The 14,546-nt window shown below is 38.4% G+C and overlaps 1 protein-coding gene across 3 annotated transcripts in view; it reads left to right on the top strand.

Annotated features, from left to right (window-relative positions):
• Window positions 1–2,356: 2,356 nt before the first annotated feature.
• Window positions 2,357–14,546, top strand: part of LOC137992177 (sodium/potassium/calcium exchanger 2-like) — a 31,676-nt gene continuing 19,486 nt past the window's right edge. Inside the window, exons 1-2 of one of the 3 annotated variants that reach the window (XM_068837323.1) lie at window positions 2,357–2,480; window positions 13,233–14,430. In XM_068837323.1, the coding sequence (XP_068693424.1) occupies window positions 13,591–14,430 (840 nt within the window). In that variant the 5' untranslated portion in view covers window positions 2,357–2,480; window positions 13,233–13,590. Of the gene's footprint in view, window positions 2,481–10,366; window positions 10,506–13,232; window positions 14,431–14,546 lie in introns of those variants that run through there. The other 2 variants (XM_068837325.1, XM_068837324.1) reach the window with 2 other exon arrangements.

The following is a 14,546-nucleotide window of genomic DNA, read 5'->3' as shown; positions in this document are numbered from 1 at the left end:
TTAGTTCTGTAAACTGCTCGGCTACATTTGAAAGTAAACAACCAATTGATTTGTCTCCGTCCATGGCTAGTTGGGATTCTTAACAGTTGTTGCTTTTCGTTGATTTCGTTTGATTGGAAAAACCCCTAGTGCTGGTTTCCATGCGAAGCAAATACTATGAAAATTGCTAAGTAACATTACCGCCTTGTCGAGTGGGTTAGTACATACCAACAACGACGTGAATTGGCCAAATTAGACTTAATAAACCGGAAGTGTGCAACCAACTATTTCAAATTCAGTTTCCTTTCAGTCCAACCATCGCTAATAAAATGGCAGGCTGATGTTTAAGGACGGTGCCTACTAATGTTATTGCGCATACGTTCTGCGCATCTCCAGATACTCGGATTTCCTATTGGTGATGCTTACTAATTGAGGGATATTTTTGCGCGGTTTAAAACTATGCAGAGAAAGTAGATCTTAGTAAGTACTCTTGGTATCCAAAAAGAAAATTGGGGGTAGCCAGGCATTCTTTAGAGATAATTGAGCTTCAATTTCAGAAAGAACGTCATACATTGCTTTGTATATACAAATATTGTTCATGAATTATCTTTGAAAAATGCTTGGTTACCCCCAATTTTCTTTTTGGATTTCAATAACACTTGGGAAGATCTACCTTTCCTGCATAATCATAAATCGGGCAAAAATACCTTTGAATTAGTAGGCACCGTCCTTAATTGAAGAGGAAAAACAACTCCCAAGCATTTTCTGTTTTTCCGAAAACGTTCGAGTGGAAAGGAGCCAAAGTGTTTCGTTATAAACGGAATAGAAAAGTGACTGCTCCATGATGAATCTGTTCCTAGACACTTGGAACCAATTTTGCGGGCGCAATGGATGCCTTCCCTTTGTACCTTCTCAAAGCTAAAGGGCTAACGCTTAATTTTCTTTCCACGATCTCTAAGCGTTCGCCTTTCGTTCACAAAACCTCAACGATGTAGCGCGTCTTTTTTACACGTCATTAGGTAAATACGAACGTATTAAATCTATTGTTGTTAAGGTGGATTTTTAAGGTGTTGGCATTTTTTTGCGCAATCTTTACGTACGTGAATTTTTAATAAACCTTTCCGGTTGAGCAGTAGACCAAGGGCAAGTGTTGAAGCAACTCGTGTAAATGAAAACTGGCTGAGTTGTGCAGGGTTCAAAGGTGGTAAAGCAATAAAGGCGCTATGTATTATGCAACTTGATTAGCAGCGTTTTACGCAATACCACACAATACAACATTTTCACGTCGAGGAAACCTGCGTACAGGTGAAATCGTTGCAAGACAAGTTGTACGAAAAGTAGAACTTACTGTACTTTCATGTAACGGTTTCTTCGACTTATCTCGCTTTCAAATTGTGATTTTCATTTCCCGTCACTGATCATTCGCAGATGACGAAACAATAAAAAAAAAAAATTTGTAACGTACTCTGACATGACAGTTTTTGCTGGGATTTTTCTGTGGCTGAAATAAATGAAACACGAAGCATTTAACAGCGCGGCCTAATCTTTTTCATTAATAACAATTGAAGATGCAAAGCTTAGAAGACTTCTAGCAACAAAATACAGACATAAATTCAAGGAGATTGTTCAATATTTGTGAAAAAAAGACCGTGCTATCCAGCGTGACAGAGACAGTTAAAATTGCATTTATTAAAGGGAAAATTTTCGTTAAACAAAGGGATACTTCGATATATTGCAGTACTTAACCAATTTGTAGACTGTTTTCATGTTATGCAAAAACAAAACTGGCTTGATATAATGGTTTAAGGGTCTTGTTTATTTGTCTTAATTTCTTACGGTTTTCTTGTGTATTTATGTATACCGATCTCTCTAGATTTTTGAGTTTTCATTTTCCACCTTGAAGTATTAAACTGCAAACAAGGCGTCTCACAGCAATTCGCCTGTGAAATTATTGGCCAACTTTTTTTGATTAATCCAATTCATCCGGTTACTCGCTGAATATTTTGTTTTTCCATTGAAAAATACTTTAACACTAAACCCCGTTCAAATAATGGGTCTCCTTATTTGAGGGGGAAATATAATTCCCTTTGCCAATTATATTACCATGGTTCGACTACTGAAAGTTTAACACTGACAATATCCGCACAACTTTTTAAAATTAAACGAGATGAAATTCATTCTGTAATGACCAAAACAATATTCTGTTTATCGATTCTTCTTATTGCTATCATTTTCAATAAAGAAAACCTGACAGGACCTGGGAACATATTTGTCCACAATATAATGTTCGTTATCTCACGTTCACCTGGTCTCTAATTATAAATTCACTTCTACATCAGAATTCATAAAATATGCATGCGAATCTTATATAAATTATTTACGTTCGGTTCTTATATTCGTCATGTTATGTTCGTTTCGCTAAAATCCCTTGCTTGTATAGATGACTAGGACCTTTAAACACCTTGACAGGAATTCGGCTCTCCAAGCAACTGGTAAATTTGGTAAGATGAATCGCGAAATATTCAGTACATTAAGTGCACCGTGTTGTCACAGAGTAAAAAGGGTTTCCACATTCTTGCATGGACTTGGTGCACCAAGGATGTACAGCATTTAGGTTTAAAGCCCTGTAATGATATTTTTACCTAAGAGCCACCGATTTAAATTACCACAGTTAAAAATTTTATTCAATTGTGGGTTCTCTTTAAGATTTCGGATAATGGATTGAGCGCGAAATACGCCGCGTTAAACTAAGAAGGACTCCCGTTTTGTTTCTTGCATGATTTTTGAAGTGCTACTCCGTTTTCTCGAACTCAGAATGTTAATTTACATGTTATCACTTAACTATTTGACAAAGTTTTCGATTAGTATATTCAATACTTCTAAGGTTCTATTAAACAACAGATTAACTTTCCATGGGAAACTACGCAGGAATAATAAAGCCAGGAGGCCCAAATTTTCGTTTCATCGATTCGTTTGCATTTTATAATTCAACACGAAATAAAAAGGACGGTCTTCCGTTATAAATAATAGTTTATCGTCGCTTGACGTGGTTTTCCATTGTTTCTTTGGCACTGCTCCTGCAAACCATTCATGAAGTCTACAAAGGAAAAGTTTAATTCCAGTTTCACGCGATGACACCTGTTTGCCCCGTTTTTGGCCGCAAACATCGAGTTCTGTTTTATTTCCAACTGGATTTTAAATTGTTGCCATTGTGCTTTCGTTAAACTGTATATCTGAAGTCTTCGTTTTGGTAAGAATTTATCTTGAGGCAAACGACACTGTAAGAATCTTGTTTGTCTAGCTATGGCTTGTCCAACTCGGTTATTATCAGTCAGGGGTTAGATGAGTAGAAAACCATGGAAACGTTGATCTTATTATTATTTTTCCTCCCCTCGCAACTGAATCAGCTACGTCATGAAGAGCAAGCAGTTTCCACAACGCGACAGCGAGTGGTTAGTTTTCGTTTTCATAACAATATCATTCCAGAATGCTTCAAAAAGCCGTTTCAGTCTTCTAATGAAAAACAAAAAAAAATCGAAGACGTTTATTAATAAGTTGAGCTTTTTGAAACATATAACTAGTTTCATCTTGAACCTTTACAAGTTTTGTTCTTGTCTATGTGCCCACAACTAGCACCCTTGTAGTATATTTTCACCTTGCTATAGATAAGCCAGCCTTCTGTAAAGATTGTTTCCAGGGCTCACGTATCAAGCTCGTTTTTCATTTTCAAGAATTTGACAATTTTCCGCTGAAGGGACACAGGACGATCATCTAATAAGTAATGTTGCCGAGTGCAGAGTCCGGCCAGCTAAACATAAAAATGCGACATAAATTTAATTCACGTAGACCTGGATGACTTGAAAGTTTGGAGATCCTTTCATAGCAGGTGAAAACGTTAGGTAAATAACGGATCATTGTTGGTAAAAACTTGATGTAAATGATAAGGGATGCCACCAGGAACGAAAGGTCTCCTATAATGCCACTTTTCTGACATGGAACAAATTATGTATATCCAAAGATTTAAGGCAGAATGTGGCGGCTTTAACAATGAACGTACTCACGTGTTCTTCGTGTGACAAGCGAAAATTTTCCAGTAAAATGTCGTAAAGCGATACTAGAATTTGTACTAACATTTCAATTTTAATCTCTGAGAGCTTTGCTGAACTTTTGAAACCGTCCCACCAGCTATCTCAATCAACTGGCTGACCAATTTGCATCGGCATGTCACATTAAATCTTAAAATGTTTGAAGGGGTTTAGTTTCTAAGGAAACCGTGTGTGATGGTGTGTCGGTGGGAAAGTGAGACAAAGAGAAATTCGAAAGCTGACGAAACGTTTCGAGCGTTCGCCCTTCGACAGAACGAATTCGCTCAACTCAAAATCCATTTCAGCGTCAAATTTATAATCACTCCGTAACTCGTGAAAAACAAACATCCTGTTTGCGGCACACGCGTTGTCAGCACTGAATTTATACGGTACATTAATGAAATCGACAGCTCGAAAATCAGCTGCAAACTCAGAACCGTAATGAATCTTTTCGTCGTTTTAAATGACGCAAAAATGCGCCATGAAACCCTCGGCAGCCGACTCTGCAGCTCGGCAGCCATCCACGGTGAGGAACTAGGCTCAATCTTGTTACGTCATCCGGAGAAAAAAATTTCCAGATTCAGCGTCCACACGATTCCGGATTCATAGCGGATTGAAAAATATCCGCACTGGAGAGCGCATTGAAAAAGTTCCGGATTCGCCAGCGAAATCACCGGATACGTGTGGACGGAAGGTGTATCCGGAAAGAAAAAGTTGCCGATTAAAAAATATTAAGCCACCAAATCGGAAATACAACAGGCGTGCTATTTTTATTATTGTATTGACACCTACTCTCTCCTCATTTAATCTTACCCTTGAAAACATGTATCATTTTTAAGTCGCTTAACGAAGTCTTCAAACGAACCACTTTCAAGAATGTTATGAGAGACAATGGTTGTCTGAAAACACGGCCATTAAGTGCTATTCTAGACTCATCAGAATTTCAATCAATTAAAGCTTATGTATATGCAAAATGAACCAACTTCTTCAGTTTAAAAGCTTTCATGCCCGGTCTTTGTAAATCGGGGTGTATGTGACAAAAACATCAACAACAACAAAAAACAATCAAACGTGTTAAAAACAAGGAATTGTTTTGACTACCGTACCCTCGTCGTGCCATCACACTTACTGATAACTTATAAACCCTCCAATTTTCATGATTAGTGCAAATTAAAATGAAAATGCTTGTACGTATACGCTCTTAATCATTATTTAAATTGGTGAAGTGGTAAAAATATTTAACAATTATTCCATAAGCGCGCGTTGGATATGAGTTGGCTATAACCAGACTCATATCCAACAAGCGCGAATGAAATAATTGTTTTATTGAATTCCTTAAACTCCAAAAGTTTGGAAGAACGAAATACGAGAGAAAAAAGCGAGAAAATCCTGCTTTATTCAGAGAGAAATTTCGCTTTTCGACGAAAAAAATTTAGCTTAGCAACGCTCAGCGCAATCATTTGCCATATAAGGTCAAACTAAGGTATATGAGCTGATAACCGAGATTAAGTAAACCAATCAGAGCACGAGAAATGCAATATCCGAGATTGAGAATTTAATAAATCCAGATATTCAAAAGAAAAAGTGCTTCCGAAGACCGCGAGGATTTACTACTAATTTTTTTTCGTTTCTCCTTCAATGGCCTAATTAACAACTATTGACCAAAGAGGAGGTGACTCATGGTGGATATTTAAACGTCCACCACTAGCCACCGACACTAGTAATGAGGTGAATAATTGTTTTAAGTGTTTACTAAAACAATGAGATAATATAACAAAAAAAAGATGATTTTAACTCATTTATTCCTGCAACGATTACAATATTTTCGGGCGCAAATCCCGCGCGAGTTGCTCGAAGGTGAAATAGTTAACAATTACACCCGTAGCCCGCAACAATAGCCCATGAGGCGAAGCCGAAGGAACTATTGACCCGTTGCCCTTGAGGGCGAAGGGTCTAATTGTTTTAGAATCACCCAGCTAGTCGGACAGAAAAGGCAATAATGAAGTTAGTAAATGCATGTTGAAGAAATATTTATTTGGGAATAAAACGAAAAAAACGTCACGCTTTTCGCTACTCGAGGACTATTACTAATAGTCCTCTAGTATCATAGCCAGTCAAGATGCAGGATTTGCATTAGTCCACTAGTTGGGTGATACTAACAAAGGATATTCGTAGTTTGAGTGGCCAATCAACGCTATCCACTGTTTTAGTATGTACTAAATTTAAGCAATAGAGGACTTTTTCCTTGTTTACATAGCCTCATCTAAACACGAGGGGGAGTTGGGAGAATTCGAGTCGAGACTATGTGGACACGCAAAAAAGTCCTCATTTCTTTTATACAATATTTCTAAAAAACAATTCAACAAATGAAGGAAAATGCTGTTTTTTTTTTTTTTTACTTCTTGATTGAAACAGATTTTCTTGATACATTTCCTTCCAGCCATTAAAAATGCGCGTCTGACAACACATAACCAATCAAAGACAGCTATTGACGAATGACAGTGCGCGCACTATCCAAATTATTTTATAATTAACTATTATTCGCCGAAGGTGAAGGTGAAGTGATTATCGGTGAATATTCACCGAGACGAAGTCGAGGTGAATATTTAACAATTATTCCATGAGCGCGCGTTGGATATGAGATGGTAAATAGCCAACGAGGCGCGTAGCGCCGAGTTGGCTATAACCAGTCTCATATCCAACAAGCGCGAATGGAATAATTGTTTTATTAAATTCCTTCAACTCCAAAAATTTGGAAGTACGAAATAGGAGCGGAAAAAGCGAGCAAATCCGAGCGAAATCGAAAAAAACTTGATGAGAACTAATGCGATGTTGTGTAATACCTTGTTGTCAGACAGACGCAGGCTCATCACAAAAACATTTCTTTCCTTTTCGCGTACTTCTAAACGTCGGAATTGATCCAAACTTTCCACAACAAAAAGTTTTTTTTTTCTTTTTGGCTTTATTCAAAGAGAAATTTCGCTTTCCGGCGAAAGCATTTTTAGTTTATCAACGCTTAACGCAATCATTTACCATATAAGGTCAAACCAAGGTATATGAGCTGATAACCGAGATTGAGTGAACCAATCAGAGCACGCGAAATGCATTATCCGAGGTTGAGAATTTAATAATCACCGATAATCACTGAGCCTGAGGCGAATAATTGTTTTAGTATAAGTACACAGGTGATTATTTCAAAAAAGAGGAAAAAAAAACATTTCAACGCGAAAACATCTTCACTTACAGTGGCAAAACGACTACTGGCAGCCATTTTGTCCGTCGAGGTGATTATCAGCTGATAATCCGAGATAGCGAGCCAATGAGAGCGCGCGATTTTGTATAATCACCTGTGTATTTATACTAAATTGTTATAACATAACAAAAGTAAAGCGCGCGCTTTGTGAAAGTCTCATAGACCATTCAATATTACTAGATGAGCTCAGATCCTTTAATATCGATCAAACACTGTTTTTTTGGATACGTTCCTTCCTTCCTCTCTGTCGCCATGGAAACAAGTCAACCGGTGGCGTCCCACAAGGAACAAAATTCGGATTAACGCTCTTGGCTGTCATGGTAAACAGGCTGTTCAGGAACTGGCATTTGCGTACAAAGTATGTCGATGACACTACTGCAATCGAGATTATCGCAAGACACCATTAGTATGCTAGACGTAGTTTTCAGAGAAATCCATGATTATTGTATTGAACACAAGATGAAACTAAATCCCAAAACGTGTAAAAAAAATGTATGTAAATTTTATGGAGAATTCGATTACCGCAATGCGACCCATAAGTCTTGGAGACAAAGAAGTTGAGCGAGTAAGAACGTATAAGCTTTTAGAGTTATAATTAGCGATGACCTTAAATGGAACACTCACGTTGAATATGCCAAGACAGCTACATGTAAGAGATTTTACGCACTTAGGTTGTTGAAGCGCGCTGGAGTCATATCACAAGACATGCTCAAAGTAAACACATTTAATATTAGATCGGTCTTAAATTATGCTGCGCAAGTGTGGCAGGTTATTCCTGCATAACCTTCTGACGCTTTTGAATCTATAAAAAGAAGAGCTTTAAGACTAATGATGATATTTCCAAACTCTAGTTATCAACAAGTCCTAGATCAAGCAAATCTGACATCGTTAGCAAATCGCAGCATATTCATAATAATTACGTAAAAAGTTGATGGCTGATACGAGGAATGAGAGCCACCCCATATCCTTCTTAGCTCCGCATGTTACGACAAGATCTATCCCATACCAGTTAAGATCAGGAAATACTAAAGCCGCTACAACAATGAAAAGGACAAAGAAAGCAAATGACTTTTTCACTTTTAGGTTCTCGTCATTCCAATTATTACAATACTTGTTATTGTAGAGCGAGTTTCAGTTGAGTGTCGTAAAACCAAAACCAAAGTAATTAATTTGGCCAATCAAAAAGGACGGAGACAATCCAGTAAACCAATCAAAACTCGAAGTAATTCCACGTAGTCGACACAAAGCGCGGGAAAATGTGCACGCGCGAGCCACGATTGGTTTTGGTTTCACTTCTGATAGACTTACTTATAAGTATTCGATTTTGTAAATTGCACTGTTTATTCAGTTTTCAACTGCCAGAAGTGTTATTAAACTATTATTATTATTATTATTATTATTATTATTATTATTATTATTATTATTATTATTATTATTAAGGAATACATAGAAAAAGGCGAATATTTCGAAAAGCACTGCCCTTTACAAGCAAAGACTACGGTTAACCATAGCAACTATAGGTTAACAAAGACGTTACAATGGTGTGTGATTTGATACAGCGCTTAAGACAAGGATTTTAACAGACTTAACGGATACGGTACAATAATAATAAGGAATGACAACTGAAATTATATTACGGTAAAGGAATGTATGGGGAAAGGGTGGATTACCTTTCATCTTTCTTATTGAGACCTTACGTTTTCCAGGATGACAGCTATGCTTATGAGGTATGCTTCTCAAACTTCAAAACTGTATATTTTCATTATGTCCATCAATTACATTATTTTAGTTTAATTTTCAGCGGTGAATATAAGAATTCGGTGTTATGTTCACCGCACCACCCGGTGAGTAAAACATTTTAGAGGCGCAGCTGCTAAGCTAAGCAAGCACTTCTCGTGACTTATCGTGTTTTAGTACGTTGTTTTGCACTTTCTTGATATTCACAGCTGAAAATTATACTAAAACAATTATTCGCCCCAGGCTCGACTACGTCTCGGTAAATATTCACCAATATTCACAGAGCCCGAGGCGAATAATTGTCAAATAAGACTCGTTTTGCTTTGAAAAAGAACTCACTTCTAGAAAATGAAGTTTCAGCCGTCTCCTCCCTAACCATAGGGGGCGCGGGAGTTCTCTCTCCCGTGCCCCCTAGGGTTGGGGAGGAGACGGCTGAAATTTCAGACTAGTCCGTACTGAACTCAACAGTACATGCGCCCCCAAACTCGCTTGTTGATGTCATGTTTTATTTTGCTTTGCTCTCCACGATATATCGGTTCTTTCCAGTGTTCTGTGACTGCTACATTTGTGTACTCATGTTAGTTAATGCAACGTCTACACAAGGTTGTTTTTTAGTAAAAGCTGGTTGTCACCTGTTTGCCATCTGTACGGACCTGTACGGGTAGACTTCACAAAACGGCTACTTTCGACATCAGGAAATTCAAAATCCAACTTCATCACACGTCTAGCACGAGCAACAATTATGGCCATGCCTAAACATATGTTATTTGCCGGCTGGGAGGTCCGCATGGTGAAGAACTGTGACCGAGATCATAGTTTTTCACCTGATACCTAGCTAGCAAACGACTTTTTTCTCAAGAGAGTAGGGTAACCAATTCTGCAATCTGGCTGGTTGTTGGCGCGTTACTGTGCCCATGGCAGAGATTGGAAATCCGGACCGTGCCAAGAACCAATCGAATACCGTGCTCTCAGGCTCTTGAAAAAAAACATAAAAGGGATTTATTCACAGAAGTTTATGGTAATAAAGTGAAATCAAACTTTATTGGAATCTAAAACAAAACAAGACTAGCGGCCGATCGGTGACCGAAGTCAAAGTTAACCCGAAGACTACTCTTTCAATAGTTTCTACTGTTATTACGGCAGGTGTGCGCGCCACTCCTGTCCCGTTACAAGTACAACTTGTCCTCAGTAACCCGGTACTCGTTTTATCGCCCTCCTTTAAGCAGTGGATAGAAAGCGCAGTGAAATTTGGAGCGCACGTGCTGTGATTCCAACCCGCATCGCTAGACCGTTGCCGTTCAATGTTCATTTCAATCAGTGACAGGAATCGAAACCCAGAGCTCCCGCATTCAGATAATCTCCCTATATTCAACGACGTGAAACGAAGAATACGCTTGCGGAAGATGTGAAATTTTTCATAAAATAAACAGACAACAAAGCAAACCGAAAAGGTAAGAAGAACGTTAAAGCCTGGTTTGCATATGATCTGTGATCGGTTTGCGGCACAGTCGTAATGGTCGGTACAGTAGAACTAGATTCAACTTTCCCGACCATTGCGACCGAGTCGCAGACTGATCGCAGACCGTTGCAGATCATGTGGAAACCAGGCTTAACAGTTTCAACGAAAAATTGTTTGACTAGTTTTGAATGATGTGAAATGTAAAAAAATCCTGGTTTATACGGAACGGCTTGTTTAAAAGGTAATTAATGTTGTAGTAATTATAAGAAAATTGTTTTAAAGATGTTTTCGGCCTTTAGAGTAAGACATTGCAACTATATAACAACCAGCATGTCGACTTATCAACCAATTTTTCTATTGTCATCTAGCCAGAAAGTTCCATCGCGATACAACTAATTTGAAGGTGGCGATTAAATACCTCTCGTTGATGGTTTTTTGAATAGATTGTATTTCATGTATAAACAAGCAACTAGCGTAGTTTACCAAAACAGCAATGCTTCTTCAGCTCCTTGGTTTCAACTTATCACCCGGGAAACGCCGGACTGAAAACTCTTTTGTAATCGCGGAAATCGACAACTTCCTCGGAAAGGAATCCTTACTGAAAGAACAGAGTAGAAAGACATTGAAAAGAAAGAGGAAAAAATTAGCTTTAAAACACTTAGCAAATTATTACCCTCTGGTGGTTGTCTGAAGCTTCCGACTCGTAATCGGAACTCGGCCCTTCTCGGGGGCACTAAGCGGTCGAGTATACCTGAGTCGTCATTGGATATAAAGTACATCTCTTCTAATCATTTCGTCATCGTCCTTTGAAATGATCGCCTCCTTGTTTTTACGAGCGACACCGACTTGTTCTAATTATAGTTTGTTACGGCATTTAGAGAACTATCGCGCATAACAAGTAAGAAAAAGTCAAAATCCGTAACTCTAAACTGAATCTTATCACATCTTACTAACAGCTCACGAGCAATTTAAAGTTGTCTGCTTTCCCGTCATTTTCCCCACTCTGGGAGTAAAAGTAGTTCATTGCATGATTGGACATAGTGATACTATAACTAACCTTTCAGTTGTGTGGTTCTTTGCTACTGGGAAGGAGTTTATGATCGAATTATGTCCATTAGGTAGTTTTTTCGACTGGTTAGTCAAATACTCTGGCCAAGGATAGAGCGGCTTGGAGAATATTCTTGGATCGATCAGTTTCCGAACCGATGTTTATGTGGTCGCCAAGACCTTTTTCCGGAAGATGAAGTAAAGAATAGAACCATTTTCCCATACAAATCCGTGTATCTCGACGTTTGTGTATTATAAACATCAAAAAACGAAATTTCGGTTTTATCAGACGAGTCGAGAAATGTCAATTAGAACGAAAGATAGCCCTTCGCAAGAGAAAACTCGTCAGAGCGAATTGTTCGTTCTGACCAGGCGTCGAAAAAACGTCAGCTGACAATTCTTTCTCGGTGGTCAATTTCACCTTGATAAATAAAACTAAATTTTCGGGCTTCATTCCTTATCGACGCATCCACAGTTACTAAACACTAAACGGTAAACCCTTCATTTATAAACTTCAACGCTCTACGAGAGGTTTTTCTACGGGTACTCCGGTTTTCGGCCCCTTTCCTCAAAATCCAACATTTTATTTGATTTGCGTTAACTTGTTAATCTCAGTTTACAGTGTCCCCAATTACTGCTTCAGCACTAGAAGACTTGACACTTAAATAAAGTTCCTATGCTTTGCGTTGCTTTTCCAGTTTAGGCACTTTTGATTCAGTTTTACATAGTTTTATCAGACACCTGTACAATTAAAATTGTACAAGTTCAAAAACAAATTGTACCAGCAGTCAAAATTGAACTACAACATATCTATGTATTGAACCGCGTCGCTCGCTCATCCACTTCGCGAACGAAAAATCACGTTTCGCTCGTCAAAACATTTTCTCCTGGGATTCTCGTGAGGTCGACTTGTGGCAAGTCTAAAGATGTGTTTGAACTGTATTTAGTCGTTTATTCGCACTCACTAGTCCGATTATTGGTCTGTGAAAACAAAAACGGAGCATAATATTTATATAAACATACAGTTACTTTTTCGATCGTCTGCTTGATTTAATCCCAGAGCTGGTTTGACCTTCTAAGCCTCTTTAAGACACTCATCCACCCGCGATGTCGTCATTTTCACTTCCTTGCACGTTACGTAAGCATTACGTAACTATTAAAAGCAATTTTTCATTCGCATTTCGAGAAGTCACACCTTGCAAATTTATTGTCAGTTTGAAAACTTATGAAGGTCTGACATATCATTTAAATGTATCTTTTTCTTTTGTTATCACGAAAGAAACGCCCGCAAAAAATAAACATTGTCGAAATATAAAAACCAAAGCGATTCCACTAGTAGGGTAAATTTTTAACATGATGAGTTTTGCTTTCGAGAAAGCAATCAAACCAGACTTCAATATTTTTCTACCAGTGATTAGAAGAACTGGGTCCGGCAATCGCTGTTAATAATTTTCTTGAAAGTAAAAAGTGTAAATAATGTTGAATATTTTACTAAAACGAGGGACACCTACCGCGTTGACTCTTGGGAGGAACTTATAGTTGCTAAGATCACCTCACATAGCATTATATTTCTCGGTGAACGAGGAATGACACAAGAAACATGGGACAAAAGTGGCGTTAATCTTGTTTAACTTTCATCGGAGATTTAATTCTGTGTTCTCTTCTTCCTCAGAAATTTTGTATTCTGGACAGAAATAGTGAGCATTGGTCAAAAGTGATGGCTTGACGCCGCATTTCCCATCAGTGCACGGCCGTACGACCTATTTTGATGCGATGGGCTCAACATACAGATTATATCCTCTTTACGGATTTTCCACAAGTACTCTCTCATCACTAGCAACAAGATAATGCGTATTGCGTCTCACAAAAAAAGCCGGAGAGGTTAAACACCGCTGGAAATCACTGAACGAATGTTATTATCTCCTCTCCGTTGGCGTTGAACAAATAAACTCTTCATTTAATTCCTTCGGGCTGCATTGGATGGAAAGCTTATTTCTCAAGCTCATATCGTGAGCTGTGTCCTTGATAAAATGGTTATGAAATCTGAACGGTCGTTTTTTTGGCATCGTTTACACAGACGAACTCACAATCCTCACATTTTCCTTCTCACATCTGCAGTTTTGTGTAGTCTTGGAGTAAATTTACTCTCAGCTTTCGACTTGGACATCGCATCACGTTCGCTTAACAGGAAAGAAAATACACACAAACATCGATCTTTACTGGCGTCAAATGAACACACGTCGGAGAATGATACTGGCGGCTTATATCCGAACGATATATTTTCCTTGTCACAAAAAAGGCAAGGAGCTGTTGTTTTACACATCACTGGTATGTGTTACATGTTCCTTGCACTATCCATTGCATGCGATGAATTTTTCATTCCCGCTTTAGCAGTTATCACGGAGAAATTAGACATTTCAGAGGATGTCGCCGGGGCTACATTTATGGCTGCCGGTGGGAGTATGCCAGAGCTTTGTACTTCATTTATTGGAGTGTTCGTGGATCCAAAATCGAACGTTGGTTTTGGAACCATAGTGGGCTCAGCTGTCTTCAATGTTTTGTTTGTAATAGGCATGTGTGCTGTGTTCTCAAAGGAAGTTTTACGTCTAACTTGGTGGCCGTTATTCCGAGATTGTATATTCTATAGCATGGCTCTAATCATGTTAATTGGCTTCTTCATAGACGAGGCGATCGAGTGGTGGGAATCGCTGATTTTAATCGGGGCTTATGTTTGTTATGTCACATTTATGAAATACAACCATAGTATCGAGAGTTGGGTGAAAAGACAACTGAAGTCAAATAGAGTGAGCGCTATCAAATCCAAAAGGTCAGAGAAAGAGGAACTTGGATTGAATGATGCATATCTTGAGGTGGGTGAAGTAAAACTCTTTTTACGTTATAGATTTAATCACAGAATTCTATCTTAACAAATTTAATTCACAGTTTCGAAAATTGAACCCCACTGAATGTCGGTAGTACCCATCTA

Source organism: Montipora foliosa, chromosome 2 (genome assembly GCF_036669935.1).
Source record: "Montipora foliosa isolate CH-2021 chromosome 2, ASM3666993v2, whole genome shotgun sequence".
Taxonomy (NCBI): Eukaryota; Metazoa; Cnidaria; class Anthozoa; order Scleractinia; family Acroporidae; genus Montipora; species Montipora foliosa.
The sequence above is the reverse complement of the archived record's forward strand: the minus strand, read 5'-3'. Positions and strand labels throughout refer to the sequence as shown.